Raw genomic sequence first — 26,157 nt, forward strand, 5'->3', positions numbered from 1 at the left:
AACGTGCATCAGAATATGGACAGCAGCATAAGGCAGGTGATTTTCCCCCTGCACTTGGTCCTGCTGAGTCGGCACATAGAATCCTGTGTTCAGCTTTGAGCCCTCACAAGAAGAACAAAGGTGCTGGAGTGCATTCAAAGAACAGTTATGAATGATGGGTACAGAGAGTAAGTCCTTTGCACGACAGCTAAAGAATCAGGGTTATTTAAGCTTAAACAAACAAACAAAAACAAACAAAAAGAAAACAAAAAAAAACAGATTCAGGGGAGCCCTCACTGCTTTCTACAGTTAACTCAAAGGAGGCTTTAGCAAGGTGGGTGTTGGTCTCTCGTCCCAATCAAAAAGCAATCAGGACAAGAGAAAATGGCCACAAGTTGCACCAAAGGAGGCTTAGGTTGGATATTAGGAGAAACATCTCCACTGAAAGGGTTGTGAAGCACTGAAACTGGCTGCTCAGTGAAGTATTTCAGTTGTCATCCCCGGAGGCATAGATGTGGTGCTTGGTTTGGCAGGACGTAGTTTGGTGGTAGCCTTTACAGTGCTACATTAATGGGTGGACTTGATGACCTTAGAGATGACCATGACTCTATGATACTATAATCAAACCATTCACACATGCAAATATCTTCAATTGGAGTTCCCGGAATAGGGACTACACTTAACTGCGCAAACCAAAACTTGGAAGTACATCATAGCCAGATTTACTGAGTTTGAGATCTCTAGTCTCAAACAAATAATGAAAATAACTAGCAGAATCTCTAACAATCAGATGCATTTCTCTAATTTAAGATACTTAACTTTTTGTTTTTCACAAGCAGACAATTTCAAAATTTATATATGGAGTTGCCAAATTTATTAAGCAGAATTACAAAACAATGACAGTCAGATAAAAACTTTACCTCTTATTGCTGCTAGCATCTGTAAACATAATCTCTTAATATCTGTCTTGAAGAGAAATAAGAGAAACTAAACTGCAGCATTTTGCTAACACACAGTTGTTTTTTCTCTATTTGTGGGAAAAGTTATCATAAATGCTTCTTTATTAAGACTTTTTATTAAAAAAAAAAAAAAAAGGAAAGAAAGAAAGAAAGAAAGAAAAAAGGGGGAGGAAGAAAGATTCATATTTTGTTGAGCTTTCAACCCATGTTTTCACTTCACTGTAGATGAACGCCCCTGTGAATTGGATGAGTCAATATCAGTCAACAAACCCAGAGTGGTTCCTTTACAAACAAGCAGAAAATGTCTCAGCACCTCATGTTCCTAAAGGTTATAAGGAGACTGAAAGTGAACAAAATTAGTGCTCAGCAGGCAAGAATTCCACTTTCTATGCATTATAAAAAGGAGAAAGAGGAGAACAGGTTACATGACCCTATGGCAAGAAGAATAATGATGGTTGATTTTTGACAGTCTTATTACATTTCTCTCTTCCTGCCTTTTCCAAAAATAAAAATGGCCAGCATTTTCACTTACATTCATTCCCTGATCATGCAAAATTCAACAGTCTCACACTAAAACCAACAAAATGAGATGTATGACCTCCCTAGTCAAAACAACTCAGGATATTTGGTTGACTGCTAAGCCTGCTGAAACTACCCTGCTCAGCCTTCAATGAATTGCAATCTCACAGTGCCCCAGACTGTCTCAGAAGGGGGTTGGTGCAGGGGGGGAGGGCAATAATACATGCTTTGTCTGATTAGCTCTTCAGAGCAGGGACCCATTTACATGCACACATTCTACCCTACGTAATGAACATTTATTTCAGTTTAGCCTCTTGCTAGCCGCTATATAGCAAAATCAAACAAACAGACAAAAACTGCAAAAATGAGATATTACTTCTCCACAGCTCCTACTAAAAGAGAAAATCTCAATGAACACAAGAAAATTTTTGCAATCAAGCTTCCAAAAAAGTTAACAGTCACTGGGGTACTGCTTCAAATCACACAGTCACAGACATAAGCTTCCAAAATGTCCACAGAAGTTCTCACTGTAACTCACAGAACATGAAATACCTCTGCTTCTCGTGGCCTGACAACCAAAAAACAGACACTGAGGAACTGCCTACAAGATTTTACATACTTATCACAGGAAAGTGAAGTTTCTTAAATATTTTATTGCCCCCTTACTTGCTTTAAATCTGAATTCTCTCCTCTTCTGCTTCAGTTAGTATATTTTGTTCATGATTGCACTGATATTCCCCTTCCTTCCTCCTAGTTGTTTCTCTGCACAGTTGATGAGCTTCTTCAACTTAGTGGCTTGAAGAAATATTTTCTTTTAACCCATTCTCATCTTTGTCCTTAAACAGAAGATCAACATAAACTAGCTTGCAGTTGAAGAGGTGATGTGAAAGCAATAACTCTCAAATACAGTGTGAGATATATGCTCTCTTATCCCATGAAACAGACTTCAGTGACATAACAGAATCATAGAATAGCCTGAGTTGAAAAGGACTACAATGATCATGATTTCAACCCTTTGCAATGTTTGGGGACCCCAACCACCAGACCAGGCTGCCCAGAGCCACATCCAGCCTGGCCCTGAATGCCTCCATGGATGGGGCATCCACAACCTCCTTGGGAAACCTGTTCCTCTGTGTCACCACATTTTGGGTAAAACACCTCCTCCTAAAATCTAACTTAGACCTCCCATTTCTTAGTTTAAAACCATTCTCCCTTGTCCTGTTGCTACCCACACTTGTTAACAGCCCTGTTTATAAGTTCCCTTCAAGTACTGGAAGGCCACAATAAGGTCTCCCCGGAGCTCTCATCTCCAAGATAAAGAAGCCCAGTTCCCTCAACCTTTCCTCACAGGAGAGGTGCTCCAGCCCTCTGATCATCTTAGTGGCCCTCCTCTTGACCCGTTCCAAGAGCTCTCTGTCTTTCCTGTACTGGGGGCCCCAGGCCAACACAGTACTCCAGATGGGGCCTCACAACAGCTGAGTGGGACAATCACCTCCTTTCTCCCTGTTGGCCACTCCTCTTTTAATGCAGCCCATAACATAGTTGGCCCTCCAGGCTTTAAGCACAGATTGCTGGCTCATGTCCAGCAAATATCCTCTGCCTCAAGCCTGTTTTGATATCCCTCTGTAGTACCCCATTTCCAAAGCCACCCCCACACTTTGCTTTCTTCCATTAGTCCATCTCTTCTTGGACTCTCCTGTCACTAGTCAGAGCTGATGTCCACACAGGAGGATCACTTCATGTACTGCTAGGAATTACAGGTGCAACAAGCTCACTGGGGTAAGATTCATAAGCAACAATTTTACTGAGAACCCAAAAGCTCCCGCCTTTCTGAAGTTCTTACGCTGTATTCAACTGCTATATTTATGCTTTTCCTTTTAACTCATCTGACCAAGCCTTGATCTGAACGCTTGTCTCCAGTGTTTTTCCCAAGCTATTCCTACTCCCTCTAAACCCCTTGCTTCCCAATGTAAGGCACCCATCCCACCACTTTTTCACAGTCCACAAGCCCTGCTCTTCTATGTGGGATGAAAGCAGATTTTCAATAGTGACATACCTATCCCACTTCTTCTCCTCTATTGATCCATGACAAAGAAGGAAAGCAATATTGTATGAAGAAGGGTGGAACAACATCTCTACAAATCACCACATAGGGAAGGGAAGGAAGGAAGGGAAGGAAGGAAGGGAAGGAAGGAAGGGAAGGAAGGAAAGCGAAGGAAAGGGGAAGGAAGGAAGGACAGAAGGAAGGGAAGGAAGAAGGAAGGAAGAAAAAACAGGCTGTGTTCAGGAACCAAAAGTATTTTACCATATAGACAGCCCCTGAGAAATTGAAAGAACTGGTCATGCTAGAAAAAACTAAGAATGTGGCCATTTATTCTGCTTCATTTGGTTTCTTTTGGATATATATATCCAAAATATATATAATAATATAATATATAATAATATATATATATAATTATTATTATTATTATTTTCCAGTTTTCCTTCACTGGGTAGGACAGCTAAATTTCAATGTCTTTTTTTAATATTTTTTGTTTAAAAATAAAATAAAATAAAATAAAATAAAATAAAATAAAATAAAATAAAATAAAATAAAATAAAATAAAATAAAATAAAATAAAATAAAAGACAAAATCAAATGCTTGGATCTTGTGTGTTTGCAAATCAAAGAGAAGCTGACCAAAAGAACAGACTTTGATAGAAAATAAAAGGTCGTTGTATATATCAGAAAGACTAAAGTACAAGCTCCCAGACAGGTTCTGCTTTCTTGTTAACCCAGCAGCAGGTCTCAAGTTAAATACTGTAATCATGCCAGTCATTAGTTATTGCTCAGCCTCCTGTCTCCAGACCGGAAATTAGTCTGCTAGGAGCCCAGATAGTGGAACAAGCAGTCACGTTTTATCATATAACTGGGTCTGGGAGGCCAATCTGAAGGAGAGCTACATATGTTCTATATTAAGAAGAAAATATATATTTTAAAAGGACTTAATTTACAGAACAATAAGACATATGCATTCTAAACACAGTAATGTAAGAAAAAACAACAAAACAAAATCCCTTATAACTCTGATAAAATTATGTGAACTTCCCTTGCTAATCACAAACTACATGATTTTAGTTATGAACTGTTGCTAAACTCAGTTTAAAGTATAGAGGCTTTATTATTTTTTTTAACTGTAAAGCACCATGGAGCTTCTACAAACAGATAAAAAAATCATTGACTTCCACATTTCATTGCAAATTTGTTAACTTCTTATTAGGTTAAAAATGTGAACTATAAACTACTGTTGGAGAGAAAAAAATATGTAAGGTATGCTTTACATTTTTTTCATGTAATTCAGGTTAAGTATGTTAGAAGTATTACATAACAGACTGTTAATAGTCACTACCCATACAAATTACAGAAATCAAATCAAATCTTTTACTGAACAAAAGAGCAATTACAGTTAGTAGCTTCTTTGGAAAATTTTGTCTTGCCATTTATACTTTGAAATATGACAAGATTTTCTGAAAGTGAGCAAAGCGTGCTATGCCAATAAACTCTAAAATCCAGTGTCTTCACAGGTGCTCTACACCATTTAAGTCTAAAATTTGCAGTGCAGTGGAAGAGACAAAAAGGAAAGACAATATATTTATGTCTAATAAATTATCAACAGTAAATGTGTTTACATACATTCAAGTTAGTGGTCACCCTCAAAATAAAGGCAATACCAGAACTGACTACAGAGCATTGCGTGCAACAGCAGCTGTAAGAAAAATACTGTGCCACCTTATAAGTTCTCCGCATGTGTTTGATGGGTTAAATACTTTGCATTGAGCCATTTCCACAATTACACCCCTAGGTAGCAGAGAAACTGTCTGTTTATGTTAAAGAAATTAATCCCTCTATATGGGCGCATCATACTCTACTTAACCTGACAAGCACAGTAGTACATATGTTGCCTTGACTACAACTAGTTTTCTTGGTATTTTATAAATGCCTAATATGTTTAAAACATACATGAAAAGTTTGCTACCACACATTACACCATAAATCTTCAACCCCTATCACAGTATTTTTTCCTATAGAGCAAGCATGAACTAGTACCATGTAATAGATTCCATGTAAGAATAATAAAGCCAGAATGTATATCACCTTCTTTATTCATTTGATACTATTTATGATCCTGATATTACAACTAAACTGAGAAAGGATATGCAACATCAAGAGAAAAGACGAGGAGAAATTTAATTCAATCCTTTCCACTTTACAAAAGCATATTACATTATATATACTTACATATATGTTAAATATATAACAATATAAAAATTTTGCCTACTACCTCTAATTTCAAGCAAGAAGCTTCAGACTTCTAAATATACTTTCCAACTAAAAAAAAGAACAAACAATATCTATATATGAATTCAAAAACTATAGCTTAAATGTCCTAAAATAATAATATTCAAAATAACTTTGAAAGACAGCTAACAGAGATGTCAAAATACAGATGCTTACTTCCTTTGTCTCTTGAATTCTAGTTTTTTATTTTCATAATGAATTGTAAGAAAACAGACCATAAAGCTTTTGTCACGGCAAAAATGAAGTTACAACATCTGTTAGCACTAGAATCTTTTACAGAAGTCAACCTATTTTGCACATAACCATCCCTAAAAAAAGACTAAGCCATTCATACAGTTGGAATCTATCCTGTCTATTAATAAGATTCCACAGTGCTGAAACTAGTCAGATCCTAAGCTAACAGCAAATCTTAATCATGGATGACTGCTTCCCACAAAAAGAAAGCCTACCAAGTAGAATTAAGTAAATTAGTGGAATTAAGTAAAATATTTTTGAATGCAGTCTACACTAAAAATAATAAAAAATAATTTTCAGAATTATGATTCTATCACACTATTGTCCAGATATAACTATTATCTATCCACTGAAGGTGTCTAAATGTAAGCTCCACATGAACTACAACTCAAACAATAAAGCAAATTGATATTGTCCAACCATATCAAGCTGATTTGAAAATCCATCCTGAATTGATAGTGTTTCTTTTTTCTAGATGAAACTGTTCATTCTACAAAGACAGACTGCTGAAAATAGTTACAAACAGCAACAGAGTGTTCCTGACTTCCCAAACTAACATAAATATGGAAGAATTGGGTACTTGAGCTTCGTTCATAAGAACTAACTATAAGGAATTGGCTGCATATAACACAACTACAAAAACTAAACCAACAGCAGTAAGTGTAAATCTGGTTTTAAGAATGGAAACGTTAAGCAACTCAAGACAAAGAAACGCATTTGTGCTTTACATTTCTCTGTTGCTTGTGACATCTAGTGGGTATATAAAACAAACTTGGAATAGTGAATACAATTTCCTGCTTTTTTTCAGTTAGATTCAGATGTTTGTCTTCCAGACAGACATTATTTTCATTTTCCCAGTTAACAAATGTCAGAAACAGTGTATGCTGTTTTCACAACTGACATGCAGCCTTGAGTACCTCACAGATAAATATGCAACACAGAACTCCATGGCAGAAGCCATTACTGAACACAGAAAGGCAAGATATTTATGAGCATACAGCATGAGTCAAGGGTAACTGCCCTCACTGCTTTCAAATATGAGGTAACTAATACAAAGACGAAGGCAGTCTGCTAAAGTCTGCCTGACCTAGCAGAAGCCTTCAATCATGAGACAGTCATTTGTGAGAAATAGGCTGAATACATGAACAATAAATAAGGTGAGCATAAAACTGGTCTGCTGGCTTGAAGATTTTTGCAAAGTGCAGATGGAGGTCAGAAAACTAGTGCAGATCTCAGGGAGCACTACTGGGACAAGTAACAGCTTAATATTAACAACTTGGATTATAGCACAAGAACACACTTTCAGCAAGCTCAGATATGACTCCAAACCAGGGACACCACCTGATAAGCTGTAATAGACAGTGTCTACCCTGAGTTGGTGGCTACCCAGAATGACCACACAGCTTTTTAAAAAAAAAAAAAAAAAAAAAAAAAAAAAAGGGTTCACTCTCCATTAAAAGAAAAGATATGGACATACAGAAGAGCAGGGAAGGGGCGCTGCACTGATCATGGAGCATCTGCACACGAGAAGGCTGATGGACCAAAGTCTGTGCAGCGTTAACAAGAGGAGGCTTTAGGAGGGGATATATTGCTGCCTACAATGTGATGCAGAGAAATCAGAGCCACAGGACTCAGACAAGAGGGAAGAGACACAAACTGGAACATGATAAACTCTGATTAGATATTAATGTAGAGTTTTTTACCACGCGCATGGTCAAATAGTGGAATAGGTTGTACAGGCAAGGCAAAGTTTCCAACTCTGGAGATCTTCACTCTACTACACTACAGATAGGACACAGACCTGAGCAAACTGATCAGTTCATTAATGGAAGGGTTGGACTAAATATCCTGGTGGAGGTCTCTTCACATTCACACTTTTCTATAACTCTAAGAAGCTTGACTTTGCCCTGAGCGAGTGTCTCACCCACTGCTGACATGAAGTAAGAATGTGATGTTACAAGAGTAACCTTTGACTATTTTCTACTGATGTAAATGACCCCATCCTGCTTTTTAACATTAACAACCTGTTCAACATTTAAAGGAGAGAGACAACAACATTTAGAGCACTTGGGATTTCACAGCACTATTGCTCAGTTTTTCAGTGTCCTTTCTGATGAGAATGTATTTACAAACAAACCAACTTAAAGGAAGATAAATAATTGTATTTCTGCTACGCTCTTCAGCATGAGCTTTGATTATTGTTGACAATTTCATTGTATAGCATGGTAATGATTCTTATCATAATTTTGAAAAGCAGTACCATTTATATCCACTCTTTAAAAATCCATCCCAGCAGGACAATCAATTGGGTTACACTTGTTGGTCTGATACACACAAAATACATGCTACATTTACAACTAATGTTGAGCAGCAGTTCTACACTACTATTTCTCTAGCCACCTTTGTTTCGAAATAAAAACAATGTTCCCATTTACTAAAAAGCAAAGAGTTTAGATTTCTGGGAATGAAAGCAGATTTAGAATAAATGGATAAATACAAACTTAGTGCCTTAATTATTTGTGTGTTAATCACGTAGTGCAACACTAAAAACATTTTATTCAATACCATTACAACTTACTTTTGTCAGCATCTCTATGTCCATTACAAAAGAAAGCTGAATCATTTCTCTATAAAATTTTAAAATAAAATCCTATATTGATCACCCAATTACCATATGTATTTTAACTTAATCTACTTTTCAGTTGTTTTCACAAATGAGAAAATTTTCTTCCTTGTCTTACTTTCTCCTGTACAACAGAATTAACCAGAACAAGTAAATCTTCAAGATCACTCTATAAGAGTTCTTATACAGAAAATAATCCTCATCTAGTTACACATGTGTAATTCTAATACACAGCAAATAGAGCTGCAATTTGCTCTCGCATTTTATCATGTAGCTGAGAGAAAAAGATAGCTCAGCTTTCAACTATCACACAAAACATAATCAACTAAATTCTTCCCAGCTGCACAAGCTTTGTATTTGCCGTCTTGAACTGTGGCTACCCAACTGTAAAGCTTTCTGAAAGTACAAATAACAAATGAGTTGTTGCAAACTTACTGGCTCAGCTAGCTTGCACATGTACATTGCTGCATACAACTGCTCATAACTGCATTATTTATTTCTTTTACCTCTTTCACACTGAGGGCCAGTAAATCCGTAGACACAGGCACAACGATTAGGTCCAATACACCGTCCTCCATTTTGGCAGCCTTTTTCACAGACAGCTTTAATTTACAAAAAGAAAGAAAGAAAAAAAAAAGAAAAAAAAAAAAGTTATGTTAACATTTTAGGTTTGCATCCACGCTATTAAAAAACTATTGTTTCCCCTCAACTACTCTAAGTCCTTATGGACCCAAAGATCAAACACTAACAACAGTGATTGTTCAGGTCAGATTCCATTAATACTTACACCTGCTCCACCTTAATTGCAAGCAGCTGTTTAATTAATCTTATACAGCACAGCTTTTTGGCAGACACTTAACTTCAGTATATTATTTAAACAGTTGTGCAGAAATAGTCTCTAATCATAAGAACTTACATCCATCACCAAAGCTATCAGGCACAGACTCAGCTAATCTGTGGACACATTAAGCTGTGATAGTCACTTCCAGCAGCAACAAACCTCTCAGGAAGCAAGGCCTGGGGACTTATGGAGAGGGATAACACAACACTCAGGATTCATAATGCTGGCAGAAGAAGGAAAGCTTACAGCAAGAGAAAGAAATTACCAGTTTAATTTATCTTTAAGCACCTTCAGAAACTGTGTTTCCAAAAGGATCCCTAAATGAAATGAAATAAAGCTTTTGGTTTTGATTGGTTTTTTTTGTTTGTTTGTTTGTTTTCTTTTCTTTCTTGGTAAAAAGGCACAATATGGAAAGAAGGAAAAGGGAAAAGGTACTCCTGCAGTTATGCAAATTCTGCACGCTCACTCACACCATTTATCAGCAGAAACAACCAAGAACAAAGCCTTCCTCCAAAGCAATGAAGTATTCCCAGTTTGAAAGAGAAACAGTTCATCAACTAGATCAAATAATACCATTACAGTGGGTTTTTTTTGATGAATTCTGCCTATTATCCGGGTCACTGCTTCCAGGTCAGACAGCTTTGTTCAAAGTTAGCTCACCATCCAAGTCAACAAATTTCACCTGAAGGACAGTCCCACTGGCCTTAAGTCATGCAAGCAGCAGCAAAGAGGTCCCAGTCTATAAGATTCTAGGCCAGGGTTTATAACATATTTGAGCATCCAGTGCAAAAGGACCTCAGGAATGTAGACAGAGTACACCTTTCAAATTAAAAAAATGCTCTGTATCACAGTGGGGAATATAACAAGATATTCACTGTAACCAGCCTCAACAGTATGTTCAGGCTTTATGAACTGCTTTAGAGACATCTTTTTGTTTATTTACTCTAAACATGCCCTGTCTGAAAGCATTCACATTTGGCTCAAGACTTTAAGATGTGCTGGATGGCGCCACCAACACTTAGAAGTAAATTTGTGAATGAACAAGGGTTATATCGTATTATTGTAACTATTACCTTGAGTTTTTGAGAGCTTATCCAAGCAGAATTAAAGAAATGACAACAATAACAAAAGAAAGAATAAAAGTCTGCTTTAAAGCACTTAGTCAAAGCAGCAAGACAAAAGGATGTTCTTCCACGCTACCCAGACTGACTATCCTTTGCACAATGTCCTTTATTTGTTTCTATTTCCTTCAGACCTCCAGCAGCTAACTTCTCAGCTAATAACATCTAGCCTCAGAACACCCTAAGTCTTTGAATCCTTAAAATGTCTGCAGTCTTGGTAATTCTTATTGTTTGCTAAATCTGTATAGTCTGTCAATACTGTCCTGTGATAGGTAGAACTGCACAAATTTCTACCTTGTCTGCCAACTAAAAATACACCCAAGAGCTTGAACTTTATTTAATATTTTTCCTTAGTCAAAGAGAAAACAGAAAAGCTTGATGTAACACACCAGTTAAGTACCTCTTCTGAGAAACTTCTTCAAATAGAATGAAAAATTATTGACCATATGGTTTGAAAACAAAAACAAAAAACAGGCAAGCGTAGTGCATACTGTCACCACTCCCAAAGGACTTTTCTAGTCAAAACTATTTGGTGAATTCAATCCCTAGTTTGAATTTCAGAGACTACAAATGCACTTCACACATGAACTGACTTCCTGCTACATGCTTTCCCCCACAAGAGCATCACTCTGTTCACTGACATTCTGCTCTGTGTCTGCTAATAGGCTGTTTTCTATCATCATATCCTGCCTGTAGAAGGATGTCTGGCATGCAGGACTGAACCACAGACACACCAGGATGGCTACTTACGCTGTCCGCAGTAGACCCCAATGTAGCCCTTCTGGCACTGGCACCGGTCATCAGCACAGGTACCACCGTTCATGCACCTGATACTGCACTGCTGCGCTGCAGGACCAGTACAAACACAAGCATTAATGCCAAACACCAGAGCAGGAAACAAGCATGGACAAAACAGTGACATCTGAAAACAGATGTCAACTTTATATTTAAGGGCATGATCAGGAATCCTGTAACAAAAGCTGTTACTTTCAGCTAATGGGAAAGGCTTTATTTTAAGAGCATCAATGAAAATGAAGATACAATGAAGAGAACTTCTCCATGACCATATTTAGCAACTTATTACTTCTAATTAACTGGAAGGCTGCATAATTTCCATTTTTTAGGAAAATGGACTCAAGGAAAATGTTAATACCACACACATTTGCATTTAAATGGCTTTGTCTGTTTAAACACCTTTTTTTTCCCCCAGTTCTGTCACTCAGACTTATAATGCACATACAGAAAACCAATCCGTATCAAAAGGCCTACAGATACTGAAGTCTATGTTACATGTACATATTCAGCAATGAAAAATTATTTTTAAAGGCTTCAAACAGTAGTTATATTAAAGCTGACTTGTAACAAGAATTATTTAAAATGAAATCTCTAAGGAAAATAAATACAGGAAGTTCTTACTAGATTTCGGTCCACAAGTAGGTGATATCTGTCCACTTGCACAAGTGCACATGTTAGGGCGAGAGCAAAATCCATCACCACAGCTATTTCTACAGATCGCTAGGGAAGAACACATTTTAGAAGTCAATGACTGACAGGAACCTTGGTCTCAGACTGAAGGAAAAAGTTAAAAATGTGTTATCAACTGCTCTTTAAAAAAAAAAAAAAAAAAAAAAGCAAAACCAGAGCCATTAGGACATTAAAGTTATCATTAGGACAGCTGATATTCATGTAAAAAATAAATGTAAGTTAAATAAAGCAAAATGAATTTTGGAGTAACTGGTATTTCTGACAATCTTGGAGACAAACGGAATTGAACCTGGCATATTCAAACACTGGTCTGGTGACTTAATACAAATAGTCAACTCTTTCCCTAATCAAAAATGCCAACCTATTATATAAATGATGTAAAATTATTGGAATTATATATTTTAGACCACAAGGCTTGTAGAAAACTTCACGAAGAATCCAAGTTTTGAATGAATGCAAACAATATGATCAATGAACTCTAATTTATGGTATGGTTTCTGTCTTACAACCCCTATTTTAGAAGCATTTTAGGATCTTTCTTTCCTAAGATTATCCACCCACACAAAAACATGTTTTGTGGGAAGCCAATGTTTGAGCTTTCCATATTGCATAGGGTTTCCCTAAATGCTGTTTCTGTACTCATATATCCCCATGTTTTCATTGTGAAACTGACTTTACAAGGCTCTCCGGGAAGCCTGATCACAATACATTATATGTGTGCACACAGTGCACACCATTGTACTGTCCTCACCATGCCCCAAGTTGTCCCTTTTCTCCTCCCCCATCAGCCAATGGAGTTTTACTTCATGAGGAAACCACAGAGCCAGAAAAGTTAAACTCTAAATCCAAACTTTAAATGGGATCCAAATGAATTCAACTAAACTAAACCTGCTGGATTAGCATTGGATTAGCATTTTGGGCATCCAGAATCCACCTCTAAAACTCGGTTTCATGTAAGTCAATACTGAGACTTGGTAAGAGATGATAAATGAGGACTGAATGTTTTGAGAAGCTCCTTTTATTCCACAGCTGTACTGGCACCTAAAAACGCTATGGTTAGCCTGAGTTTTTTTTTGGGTTTTTTTTTGAGGTTTTTTTTTTTTTTTTTTTGCCAAGCCATGTCAACAGCATATCTATCAACACCATACCTATTATAGCCAGGCAATAATAACAGTCTACATGTCTTATAGCTATAAAAATGCAACTGAAAAAGAGAATAAGCACCACAAATGTAAAAAGGTTTTCCCAGGAGCTGCAGTTCAAAGCCTACCACAGGAGTTTCAGAAAACTTCAGGTCTCATTTGCTCTCTATCAAGACCTTTTGGGCTTCTTTCTTTCAGGTATTACAGTATAATTTGACCTACGGAAGGTTTTTTGGGTTTTTTTGGTTTTGTTTTTTGTTGTTGTTGTTGTTTGGCTTGTTGTTTTTTTTCATTTTTCCTTCGCTGTCTTGTACTTTCAAGGGAAAAAAAAAAAAAAAAGTACATGGAAACATGCCTTTTAAAAATGCACCAAAGAAAATACAGCAATTTGCCAGACTTTCAAGTACAGGAAATGTGACCTGTAAATCCTTTTTCTTTTTTTTCTTTTTTTTTTCTTTTTTTTTTTTTTTATAGGAAAAAAACTCAACACAAGGCCAACAAGAGATTCAGCCAAATGAATTACAGCAGGAATTCTCTTCTCTCACACTGAACGGAGCAGTAACTCACAGAAGAACACTTATTATTGCCCCTAGGGCAGTAGAAACTTGAAGTCAAGACACTTACGAACAATGCATTGATTTCCTCCAGGGAGCGTTTTCCATCCAGGGCAGCAGTAGGAATGGAATCTAGAGCCACACACATTTGGCCTGTTGCACAGACAAATATGAATAAATGTGTGCATGTACAAAAATGCATACATAACTGCACATATGTATATATATTTAAGTATATATCGATGCAAGCAGAACCCCTAGTTTTATGAGCACACAGGAAGAAACTTGGGTCTGCCAGCGATGTGAAATAAAAAAATCGTATAGCTACGACCCACACTAAGTCCTCCCAAAAGCAATAATCTTTCCCCTATGGCGAGGCGTTCCAAGACCTTTTATTTCACATTAGCAGCACCGGTTCGCGCGGGAGGAGAAGCAGAACAGGCGGCAGGCCACATGCACCCATCCCTGCACGAACTGCCGAGGGGACGGACGCAGGGCTGAGCACACACGGCTGGCTGTACAGGTTGCCTGCAGCACCCAGGACAGGAGGGGATCGTGAAGACTAATAAACTAGGTTAACAAGAAACATTCGGAAAAGCCGCTCTTTGTTGAGTTTCTCAGTTCATAAACCACATAAAGCACAGCACAAAGCAACGCCAAGCTACCCCCAGAGCTACAGGCGACCGGACCACGGGCTGCAGCGAGGAGCGGACCGTGAAGCCCCCATCCCTCCCAGCGGAGCGCGCCCGTACCCGCGGAGCGCCTCCTGCTGTCCCCGCCGACGGACCCGACCCGCAGCGGCGGCGCTGCCGGCCCCTTCCTCCCGGTGCGCGGCGGCAGCGGCGGGGTAGATGCCGCCCGCTCCTCCCGCAGGGCGGACCCGCGGTGGAGGCTTTTGTTGCCCGGCGGCTCCGTGCGCGTAGAGCGCCAGGCAGCTGAGCCACAGGAAGCAGGGCTGCAGGCACAGCCACCGCCGTCTGCCCATGCTGCGGCGGCGGCCCCGGGGGGAAGCGGTGGAGGAGCGGCGAGGATGGGAGAGGGACCAGAGCTCCGCAGTTCCTCGCGGGGTGGCTTCAGCCGCTGCGGCTCCTTCTCTCCTCTTCCTCCTCCTCCGCAGGCTGCAGCAGGACGCGGTGGTGGCAGCAGCAGGGTCCACGTTGCATCCCCCCTCCTCTCTCTCCAAAGAGGGGGGGAAGGAAAAATAATTAAAAAAAAACAAAATAAAACAAAACAAAAAAGCCTTGAGATGGGTTTGAACTTCCACTCCCCTCCCTCCGAAAAAACAAGAAGAAAAAAAAAAATCCAACGGAACGGAACCAAGCTAAATCTAGATGCTCCCAGTAAAAATAGTAATAAGATAATAATTAACCGAGTCCAAAGAAAGAAGTGTGCAGAATGGGCTGCGAGGAGAGCACAGCTCGCTGCCAAGCACAAGGGGCGGTTTTACAGCTGGCTGCGGTGCGGGGGAAGCGGGGAGGCGGGGGCGGGACGGTGCCTCACGGCCGGTGCTGAGGCGACCGCGGGGGAAGGGGCGAGCACGGCCCCGGGCGGGGGCCGGACCGAGACGGGTAGAACTGAGGGGAGCGGGGCCGAGGGGGAGCGGGCGCACACACGTGGGGCGGGGGCCGGAGGCGGGGAGCAGGTAGGGCCGGCCCCAGGGATAACTCCGCGCTCTGCTGCCGGGCGGTCGCGCTACGAAGCGGGGAAGTGCATGGGGTCCCGTGGGGCCTGAGCCCGAGGCAGAGGGGCGCGGGTCGGAGTCTGGCGCCGAGCTGGGCGCTGGTCTCAAGCAGGAGCCGCTTTCCGCTGAATGCCTGCTGCAATAGCGGTGTCAGCAGGTTGCCGTGCTCTTCGGAGCACCCTGGAAAACATGAGATTTCCATCGGATGTTTCATAAAGTTAACACCCTTCAAGTTCTCCTTGTTCTCTTTCCACCGTTTCTACCGATACAGACGTCTTCAAGCAGATGCAAACGTGTTGCTACTCTTCTCATTACTTTTGTGGGTCGTGCAGATAGATGTGTGGAATATCAGGCACCAGCACAGCTAAACAGAATCAATACAATCTCCTCCCTGCTGGAAGTCCCTGGCTGGTCCCTCTGGGCCCTTCGTGGGATGTGCTCTGATTCTCCTATCATCACTCTGAATTACAGCTATAGGGATGAGAACCTCATCGTGCCCTGGCTACAGAAGCATCAACTGCAAAACCTCTTTTTTTTCCTTTTTTTTTTTTTTTTTTTTTTTTTTTTTTCTTCCAAAGCAAAACAAACAAAACAGCAGCTGCCTTCAGGTCTGAGTTTGTGTTATCTGGCACTTCTAATTCTGGAATGGGAAGCAGGAACCCTGCTTTGTTATCTCTGAAATAAAAGCCTCCAGCTTAGAGGTCACAAAGCCATCCCCTCATTTAAGTCACCATCCTGCTTTGTTAGCCATAGCTCTAAGCGTAGCTCTAATCAGATCTACATTCCAATTGATCAGGAGTCCATTGTTGTGGTGTGGTTTTTCCAAGTTTGGAAGAGTATCAAAAGTAAGATTGCTGATGACAATCTGAACTTTTAAAAGTAACACCTTGAGAAATTAACAAGAGGAACAAAATGAAAACAGCTGGAAAGAAGAGATCAGGAACCTCAGGAATATAGGTGAGGTTGTGAATTTCCTCAGGCCTGAAGATGCAAAACCTGTCATGAATGAGGTGCTCCAAACAAAGGCATTGAGAGAGAATTCCAGCTGGTGAATAACTACCTCAATAAAAATTGTGAATAGGCAGATAGCCTCCAAAGAATAAATATGAGAGGGCTGATCTGAGATAAATTCAGGGCCTTGGATATCAGAAAGCACAGATAAATAAATTATTCCCAGTAGATCAACAGAGTTAGATACATTGAAAAGAATGGCAAAATAAATATATATATATATTAAAAAGGAGTAAAATAACAATGATGATGTAAGACAACAGAAGGAACCAAATAGACAGTGAGGATTGAGGAAATAAATAAATAAATAAAATTAGTTATGGTTCAGATCCAAGAGATATAAACTTTGAATCAGTTTTTAACACGAAACTGTAGATACTGAACAGAACAAAAACAGCTTGCCACAACTGATATGCACATAACTGATATGCCCCATCCCTGGAGGCATTCAAGGCCAGGCTGAATGTGGCTCTGGGCAGCCTGGTCCGGTGGCTGGTGACCCTGCACATAGCAGGGGGGTTGAAAACAGATGATCATTGTGGTTCTTTTCAACTCAGGCCATTCTATGATTCTATGGTAAGGCTCAGAGACTCTGATGCACTGAAGTTAGAAGAGAGATAGACAGCATCTTTCTAGTATTTTGAAAGGAACTAGTACACTATACAGCATTCATAAGTAAGGAATATTGATTCTGTTGGGAGAATGATATAAAAGAACCACATAAACATGTACTCAAGTGAAGTACTTATCAAGAAAGATATTTGTTAGAATGAGAAGAATTACTTCTTTTTATAGGTACAATGCTAGGGAAAAAAAAAAAAAAAGATTAGAAAATTTTGAGAGCTGCACACAAAAAAAGTGTGGACAAGGTAGAAGAATCACTACTAAATTGTGGGTTCTTTAGACAGTGGCACTTCTAGAAGAAAAGAATGGAAGGAAAGATAGGAAAGATGGGAAGAAATAATGGAAAGAGGGCAAGGAAGGAGGGAAGGGAAGGGAGGAGGGAAGGGAATGGGAGGAAGGAAGGGAAGGGAAGGGAGAGGAAGGGAGGGAAGGGAAGGGAAGGAGGGAAGGGAAGGGAAGGGAAGGGAAGGGAAGGGAAAGGGGAACAAAAAGTGAAAAAGAAAGGGAGAAAGAGAAAGAAAGAAGTACTTTTTAGGGTGAAACTAGATCATGTTGGGAAAACTGTCATAGGCTTTGTTTGCCAACTGTTAATAAGCATGTGAATTTGTTGAGATTTCCTCCAATCTCATTCTGTAGCTGTTATAAATGGAAGATGCCACAATGCATAGAATCAGGTGACCTATGCAGACGGATGAATTGTTCCATTTCTAGTCTGGCCGTTTCTAATAAGGATAGTTCAGAGTGTTATATGTAGTGGATATACACGAAGTATATAACTGTACATTTCTGTACAGAAAGTATTCCCAGAGATGAAAGAAAAAAAAATAAAAAACAAACCACCACGTTTTATTGCTGATTATTTTAGAATCTACATTTTTCCCATGGAGTTGTCTTTTTACTTTCCAAACAAGGGTGAGAGTTATTTATAAGTAAAAGCATCCTACTGTTTTGACATTTGGAAACAAAGTTAAAGTATGGGCTGTTACACTATCACTTTCCTAAAGTAGAGTCCAAGTAAACTCTCAGCTGTAAATATTTTATGTTAGGACTAAAAATGGATGTCTCTCAGTGGCAGCAGCTGACTGACAGTTAAAATCATTCTCACCAATGTCTTGCTCTGTAATGGTTAGAAGCTGCCAACAGTAATAGCACCAGCACTGAAAGCACAAATGACAAGAGTATGACAGAGCTGAAAATAAATAAATAAATAAATAAATAAATAAATAAATAAATAAATAATTCTTTTCTGACCCTTTATCTAACTTACTGAATCATTTTGAATTCTAGTGCTGTTCTACTGTTCTCTCTCCAGGTTGGCAGTAATCTGCAAATCATAGAAATTTTCTATTATCTGGTCTTAAAGAAAAATATTGAAGTGCAAAGCATCCAGTGCATCTGTCTGAAACAGACAGGTACTTGTTACCTTCTAGGTGATCAACTATTAATAACTGCTCTAGTTCACATTTCCTTAAAACTAAGATGTACTTGCTCTCTGGCAATTAAATTTACATTAATGTTTTCTCTGCTTAGGAGAGAGTCAGTTGAGACTGTTTCAAAAGCATTACTAAGGCAATGTAGGTTTTCCTATCCATCCACTTCGTTATTTGTCACATACAATCTGTATGAAACTAGCTTGTTCTTCAGAAGTTTCTCTCACTTTTTTTCTGATGTTATTCTTCTCTCATAGAAACTCACTTATTGATGAACTGTTCTTTATTATTCATTTATTTATTTATTTATTTACAGGAAGTGAGAAACCAGGGAATTGGACTAGTTGGCCTAACTTCTTTTTTTTTCCTCTCTAAGTTTGGCCACAAATTATGAGCAAATGAGAGAAAACTGGTTAATTCCAACTCCAAGTTTATTTTCAATCAAAAGAAATCAGTAAGTAGCTACGATCTCTTCTGCGCCCATTCTTGGTAAAATTTCCATGCATCTAGAGTATATTATGACCATTTAGGTTCTATTCCTGAGTCATAATTTTGGTTCATTCACTTTCATTTGTGCTGCAGTTAGGACCTCAGGTGCGACTCCTCAACAACCAGTCCCTCACATGTGCAGAGTCCTGCAGAGCTGCATGTTTCAGCATCTGTAGAATTCAGAATAATTCTAACAGAGGTTTCAGAGCAAAGTTTTCACTACACATTTTAAGAAGTGTATATAGTGTGTGTTAATGAAGTGTACTCAAAAAATGAGATGAAAATATTATGTGATGCTAAAATAGAACCAGAAAGAAATTTTTAAAAGGCAGCTAACTGAAAACAAAACAAGAGAGGAAGGAAGGAAGGAAGGAAGGAAGGAAGGAAGGAAGGAAGGAAGGAAGGAAGGAAGGAAGAGAAGAAGAGGAAGGAAGGAAGGAAGGAAGAGAGGAACAGGAAGGAATGGAGAGAGGAAGGAAGACAGGAAGAGCGGGAAGAGAGGAAGGAAGGAGGAGAGAGGAGAAGGAAGGAAGGAAGGAAGGAAGGAAGCGAAGGAAGGAAAGGAAGGAAGGAGGAAAGGAAGGAAGGAAGGGCAAGGAAGGAAGGAAGGAAGGAAGGAAGGAAGGAAGGAAGGAAGGAAGGAAGGAAGGAAGGAAGGAAATCAGTTTTAATTAATGAAATGGGGAAATTTCCCATGCATTTAAACAAAAATATTTCAGTGATACAACTCTTCAGCTGTACAAGGATATCCTACTTCTGACTGAACAAAACTTGTGTCAATTAGTCATACATTAAAATTGGCTACTATTTTAACTTTTTGATGCAAATGAAAATACAAACAGGGCAGACTATCTCAATATATCCTTCCAGGAGTCATAGGATTATTTTTCCTGCAATATCCCATAGTATTTGGTTTGGTTATTTGTTTTATCAGGGGATGGGTAGGGTGGATCACTGCACTGATCTTTTTTTTTTTTAAGTGAGAAAAACAACAGTGAAATGTTCCTCATTTAGACATCTACTAGAAATGAGATTCTATGTAAAATTCCAAAATCAAATGGTAGAAGGTAGTAAAGAAAAGCAGAAAAACAAGCAATTCTTTTTCTTTTTCTTTCCCCCTAGGTGCAGAAAAGACTGTTCAGATTTTATGTACAAGAATCAGAAGTGAAATAAGATCTGTACATATGTCAGGAGATTGAAGTTATCCCTTCCTAGACTTCAGACTCACCAGTGCCTATTTTAAAACAAGTCAGATTTAATAAAGGAGAAAACACAACTGAGTTTCTTGGATATTCTGTTGTGTCTTTGATAAAAGTGTGTAGCTGGTGCAGTGCTTCCCAGATTTCAGGAGGAGGTCTACAGTTGTAATTATTTTGATTTGTCTTCATTCTAGAAACTCTACCCTGGGGAGTCTGTAGGTGGAGTACATGAAAGGGCTCAATCATTCAAGAGAAATTTAATCTGGCACTAAACCATGGACTATGTGGTTTTAATTACTTAAATACATTAATAATTTTATGGCTGTATGATTTTAAATGGTTGTTCTTTTATAGTTGCCTTTGAGCATTATTTTCTGACCCAGCTTCTCATTAACAACATCTTTTATAACGAAGGATTTGAACATCATAAATCGCACCAAGATGACACCATATGTTCACATTTGTATTCTTCAGCCCATTTACCTTCATGAAAGCATTTGTACTGTTAGTTATAAGATAAAATAACAACATCCCCACAGTGACTCGGTGCTCTGTAACAGTTTTCTTTGGCTAAACCAGTCAGGAGTTGCAGGAGTTGCAGTTACATGCATATAAGCACTGAACCATGAATAAGGAACCAGAAAAAAAAATCAACAAAACATACCATACCAACCCTGATCCCTTCGAAGCTTTGGTTCTTCTGCATGCTCACATGGAGATCAAGTTTTAAAAACAGGGATGAACTGAGTGAATATTTAAGTGTGGCAGCAAAGTATCAGTTCAACCGAGTTCCACCATTCTTGTCAGTTGTGCAGTTTGTGCTATCTGTTGCTCAGGCTGCATCACTACTGCATCTGTAGAATCACAAAAGTAAAGCAATCATGGCAGCAGTCCCAAGAGTCTATCACGAGCCCCACACCATGCAGCAGTGTTATCTAAATAAAAATAACTCTTAACAAGGAGTCAATGGAGTCAGGTTTTTTGTTGTATTTTCTTTGTTTTCCCTTATATGATAGATATGAGATCGTTGTTTCTGCATACTTTTTTTTTTTTTAAGTCAATTTTTAGTCTATTTTTACCAGAATAAAATAGCTCTATGGAAAAATAAATAAAGATAGACTGATTCTGTGCATTTTGTAAGACAAAAATATAATGTTGTTAAATTGCTGTCATAGCAGTTCCTTTATTTAGGCAAATGCCAATGAAAAACAAAGCTGGAAATTTTCACTCACCTGCAAATTTAAGTAGGCACATGCATGTTAATTTACAGTTCAAATCAGTATAATCTTGATGTATGAAACTTTGATCGTGGTTCAGAAGGCTTAAACAAGGCCTGTGCTCAAAAGATGTAGAGGAAATAAATATCAGTCATACATTTTCAGTCCTTATGAAATGATTCAGTAATGTGTGATAACACAACATATACTAAGACAAATTAAAGATGTGCATTAACTTACTTCAGAGGTACTATTCCAGCATACACTGATTACGGTGTGTCACATACAGCACCCTCTTCACATAGGGCAGTGGAAGGATGGATGGCTTACATACTGGTGCAAGTGCAACAAGAAAGTTGGCAGTCACCAAAAATGCCTGTAGACTCGCATACAAAAAATTCAAACTTTAGGGATGGTCTGAAATTCATCTTCAGTGGCTATAAATACAAGTACATGATTTAGTATATAGTTAGCTAAGAACAGCTTCTTAAACAGATACCTAAAGATTTAAGGGATAAAAGATACTATGAAACTGTCAGCTTTCATTTTTATATTTTTATTTATTTATTTATTTATTCTTCAAAAATATAACTTCAGTCTTTTTGATTATTGCACCCTAAGGTACAATCAGTCCTGATGTTTTCTATTATGTAAAACAAATCTGGACTCACGATTACAGACTCTAGCTTTGCAGTCACATGAATCTCAATGTATTAAGAGAGAGAAGCCATGCTAATTCCATACAGATGTGCTGTTGCATTCCTGTAAATTTTCAGACTGAAAAGGAAATGCTAGTTACACCCCTTTCCTCTACAGCCTACGGTAGAACATTTCACAGATTGCATATGTGTTTTGCATTTGAAGAAAAACAGCCATGGATCTCTTTGACCAAATACTCCTGTTTTTAACTTGTCATTGACATTTTAAAACCAAAAGTCTCTATTTGCCAATATGTGTGTCATATCTACAATATAGATTTATTTTGAAACAATCTAGGAAACCTAGCCCTTGGGCCCCAGTTTATTTTTCAACATACACACAAAATTTGAGCAGTTCTATTCTGGTAGATGTTTACCTTCACTTGGAAAGAACGAATACTTCATGTTTATTTGTGTACAAACATACAAATACATTCTTTTCCTTTCTTTTTTTTTCTCTTTCTTTTTTTTTTTTTTTTAAATTGTCAATTTCGCAGATAGAACTAAGAAGACCAAGCAAAGAAAATGCTAATAATTCATACATTAGCCTTGAAAGCATTTTGCACAGAGAAAGAGCAAAAACTTATAAGGCTACCACGTAGGAGGTTTTCAGATCAGTTGCTAAAACTAAGCCACATTTTCCTCCAATTTCTACTGGCACGGCTACTAAAGAGACTTTCAGTGGTGAAAAATATGTGTGAAAATGACAGCAGAAAACACCTAGTATCTATCTTCCCAGCCTGAGAAAACTGATAGACCCCTCCGCAGAGTGAAGTGGCTGAAATAATAGCATGGCAGAATATGCTGAGTTGGGTGAATATGGAACAATCATTCCAATTGAAATCATCTATGCACATCACATTCCAGTTTTGACGGGAGGCAGATTTCCACATAGTTTCTTTATTCAAAGTATTCATTCTTCATGCTGAGTCCTGGGTCTGGATAGTGATGTCTATACTTCAAAAACGGGTAATAAGATTCCTGTTCATAAACACAGTGTAGTCAAACCTCTCTTAAGTCTCTCCTCTGGGGACTCACAAAGTTTGTTGCCAAACAGAAATGATCTTTAACTAAAGGTCAGACAAAATTTGTTCTTGAAACCATGAGAATACTTCAGATTACTTAGAGCCTGGTTGTGGTCAGTATGGACACTTACCTACTTGTGCTGGAGTATCTTTGACCTTAAAATTTTGCTATTATGAATAAACTCTCAACTAGGTTGCAGTTCATTTATCTTTATTCAAACAGTGCTTTTCTGAAAGTATTTTCTAGAGTCCTTTTTATTTGGTCTCAGACATTTTTCCAGGTAATGGCGAAGGCAGAAAGAACACAACATCTCTAAAATCTCAAAGAATGACAGGTTACTAAACACCCTTCCCCCCTTCCCCAGTACATGCACACAAATCTTGATTAATATCTGCTTGAGTGACAATCAGTTGTAAAACAATTCTATGCAATCTATGTAAATCTATGTAATCTTTTATATCATTACAGTGACATCTAGGGGCTTTATTAACGGATCAGGAGTGTGCTTTTCAACCATGGCATAAACATGCTTCTAATAAATTAAAATAAAAACTTAGGAAGAAAATAGACACTTTGCAGATGTCTTTACAATTTTTTAAAAATTATTATTTTTCCCAAAATTGGAAAGAGAACATTAGAGATGCAAAAATATATCAAATTTTCAAGCATGCTTTTGCATCACAGGCCAGACAACAGTTAGCTTCTTGGTCCCAAATAAGACATAATAAAAAGGATTGCAAGAGTTTTAAAGGAAGGTCACAAAGTATGTTTGATACAGTAAAAGATGTGAAATCAGTGAAGCAGTAGAATAAATTTAACTTCGTACCTGCATATGGATTCTGCATTTCAAAGTGTACACAAGGGGTGATATCATCATCAAAATGTAATGGAACACAAATTTTAGTCCTGGAAATGGAAAAAACTGCAAAGAGTGATGATAGTATGTGCCTGACTGACAGGCAAGGTAGCAATTCCACTCAAAATGGTTAGAGAAAATAAGTGGAAGAAACATGCAAGTACAATTTCTTTAATCCTTGCAGACCTGGCAGTAGTAGGCTGAAATCCTAGGCAATAAATAAAAGAACAGATTAAACTTAAAGGACAGAGACTTCTCTGAAGTGAAGAGACTAGGTTCAAAAAAGCCATAGATACATAGAATGTGGGAAAATTAAAAAAAAAAAAAAAAATTAAAAAAAAAGAAAGCAAAAAAAAAAAGAAAGAAACTCAGAGTTCTTTGTTTTCAAAATAAGGCTGGAAGTGTAGAAAGGGCACCCTCAGATGCTGTGAGCTAAGAAATGTGAAGATTCATGTTTACCAATCATCCTCTAAATATTTTTTTTTTAATTAAGAAAACTAGGATTTTTGAAAAAATCTTAAATCTATGAGATGAAACCTGCCTGTAACCAGTTCTCTTGTCAGACAGCATATTGTTGTCAAGACTAGAAAATCTGTTACCGGATGTATTTGCTATTTCAGCAGATTCTCAATTGGCTCAATACAATACAATACTAAATTCTTTTGTCATATTTCTACAATATTTCTACAGTATTAGGAAATAAGCATTAGGAAAGGGCTTGCAGTTTTTATTGAGAAGTTAACTTAGTTTACAAGTGAGCTTCAGTAATGGAAAATAATTTAAGGATAATATACAACACATATTTCCATTGTACATTAAGCTACATGACTTCAAAGTCATATGCGCAGTTTAAACTTGATTATCTCTTTGGTATTAACAGATTGACTCATGGCTGTGATCTTAGATACTTCTCATAGCAAAGCAGGCCTCTAACCCCCTGCACTCTTAGCCAGCTAACTTAGAACATTCATACACTTTTCCGTTGCTTGAGCAAGAGCAGATGAATACTTTCCCCACTTCAATGTTAGTGTTAGTCTTCTGGAGAAGTATCAAGGTAGAGAAACTGGAAGATAGCAAGAAGTAAAGCAAGAATGCAGCTTCTCTTCTGTTGGTCTGTTAAACTTGCTTTCAGGTGTCAAAGAAAGTGTAGCCACATCTTCAAATAAGGTATATAATTGCATCCATAAATATGAGGACTACTTCAAAAGTAATGCCTCCTGTTCTATTAGGTTGACCCATGTGTTGGAGGAGGATGTTGTTATGGCAGTAAAGGCTGAAACTTCCCACCAATATCCCATTACATGTTGTGGATGTGTGACAGATGGCAGCAGAGGGACAGACTGACAGAATGGTGTCTGACATGAAAGTGCAGATAAAGCAAGTGTGTATTATTAAATACCTCCACATGGGGAATAAAAAAAACAACAAAAAAAAAAGGTACCTGCTGACATTCAACGATACCTGCTGAATGTTTCCAGAACCAAACAGTGGATGTAAGCACACTGAGAGGTGCATTTAATCAGTGGTAATAGTGACAGCAGGTCATATTTACTGATGCACACAGTTAAAAATGGGGCATACAAGTTCCTGTTCATCAGCAGTGAGAATGCATAGATAATGGCGATGACTACATTGAAAAATAGCTTTTCAAGTTGAGAATTTGCTCCATCAGATTGTGTTATTCTGCTCTTTGTATCTGTTGTAGTTTGCATGGAATTAAATAGGAGGCATTACTTTCAGAGTAAATATACTCTGAAAGTATATTTCAATGTAAATACATTGACTGTAAGAATAGAATTTTGTCTTCCCATGTATGAAATTATCAATACAATTATAAAATATTAATATAATCATAAAATTATTACTTTGTATACTTCCATTTTCTTTTGGGAAAGAATGGAAATTATTTTAAAGTTTATTCTTCAAATATTTTATTAGATGCCCATAGATATATATAAATTTACTTTCTTCTTGTAGCAGCAATATGGCATATTTCTCTGGAAAACTTAATTTACTTCATCTTCAGGTTTTCTTGGCATTTTAAAAATAATACCAGCACCTACTTAAGTGTGATGAATTTAATTAAAGTCTGTAATTTCAGACTAGAGGAAGCTTTTATTTAACTTCACC

At 38.0% G+C, this 26,157-nt stretch overlaps 1 protein-coding gene across 2 annotated transcripts in view; it reads right to left on the bottom strand.

Annotated features, from left to right (window-relative positions):
• Window positions 1–15,246, bottom strand: part of FBN2 (fibrillin 2) — a 147,689-nt gene extending 132,443 nt beyond the window's left edge. For both annotated transcript variants that reach the window (XM_015849661.2, XM_015849660.2), the window contains exons 1-5: window positions 14,549–15,246; window positions 13,867–13,949; window positions 12,032–12,130; window positions 11,366–11,461; window positions 9,160–9,255 (exon numbers count right to left, since the gene is read on the bottom strand). In XM_015849661.2, the coding sequence (XP_015705147.1) occupies window positions 9,160–9,255; window positions 11,366–11,461; window positions 12,032–12,130; window positions 13,867–13,949; window positions 14,549–14,781 (607 nt within the window). In that variant the 5' untranslated portion in view covers window positions 14,782–15,246. The remainder of the gene's footprint in view (window positions 1–9,159; window positions 9,256–11,365; window positions 11,462–12,031; window positions 12,131–13,866; window positions 13,950–14,548) is intronic.
• Window positions 15,247–26,157: the final 10,911 nt, after the last annotated feature.

This window comes from Coturnix japonica, chromosome Z (assembly GCF_001577835.2).
Source record: "Coturnix japonica isolate 7356 chromosome Z, Coturnix japonica 2.1, whole genome shotgun sequence".
Taxonomy (NCBI): Eukaryota; Metazoa; Chordata; class Aves; order Galliformes; family Phasianidae; genus Coturnix; species Coturnix japonica.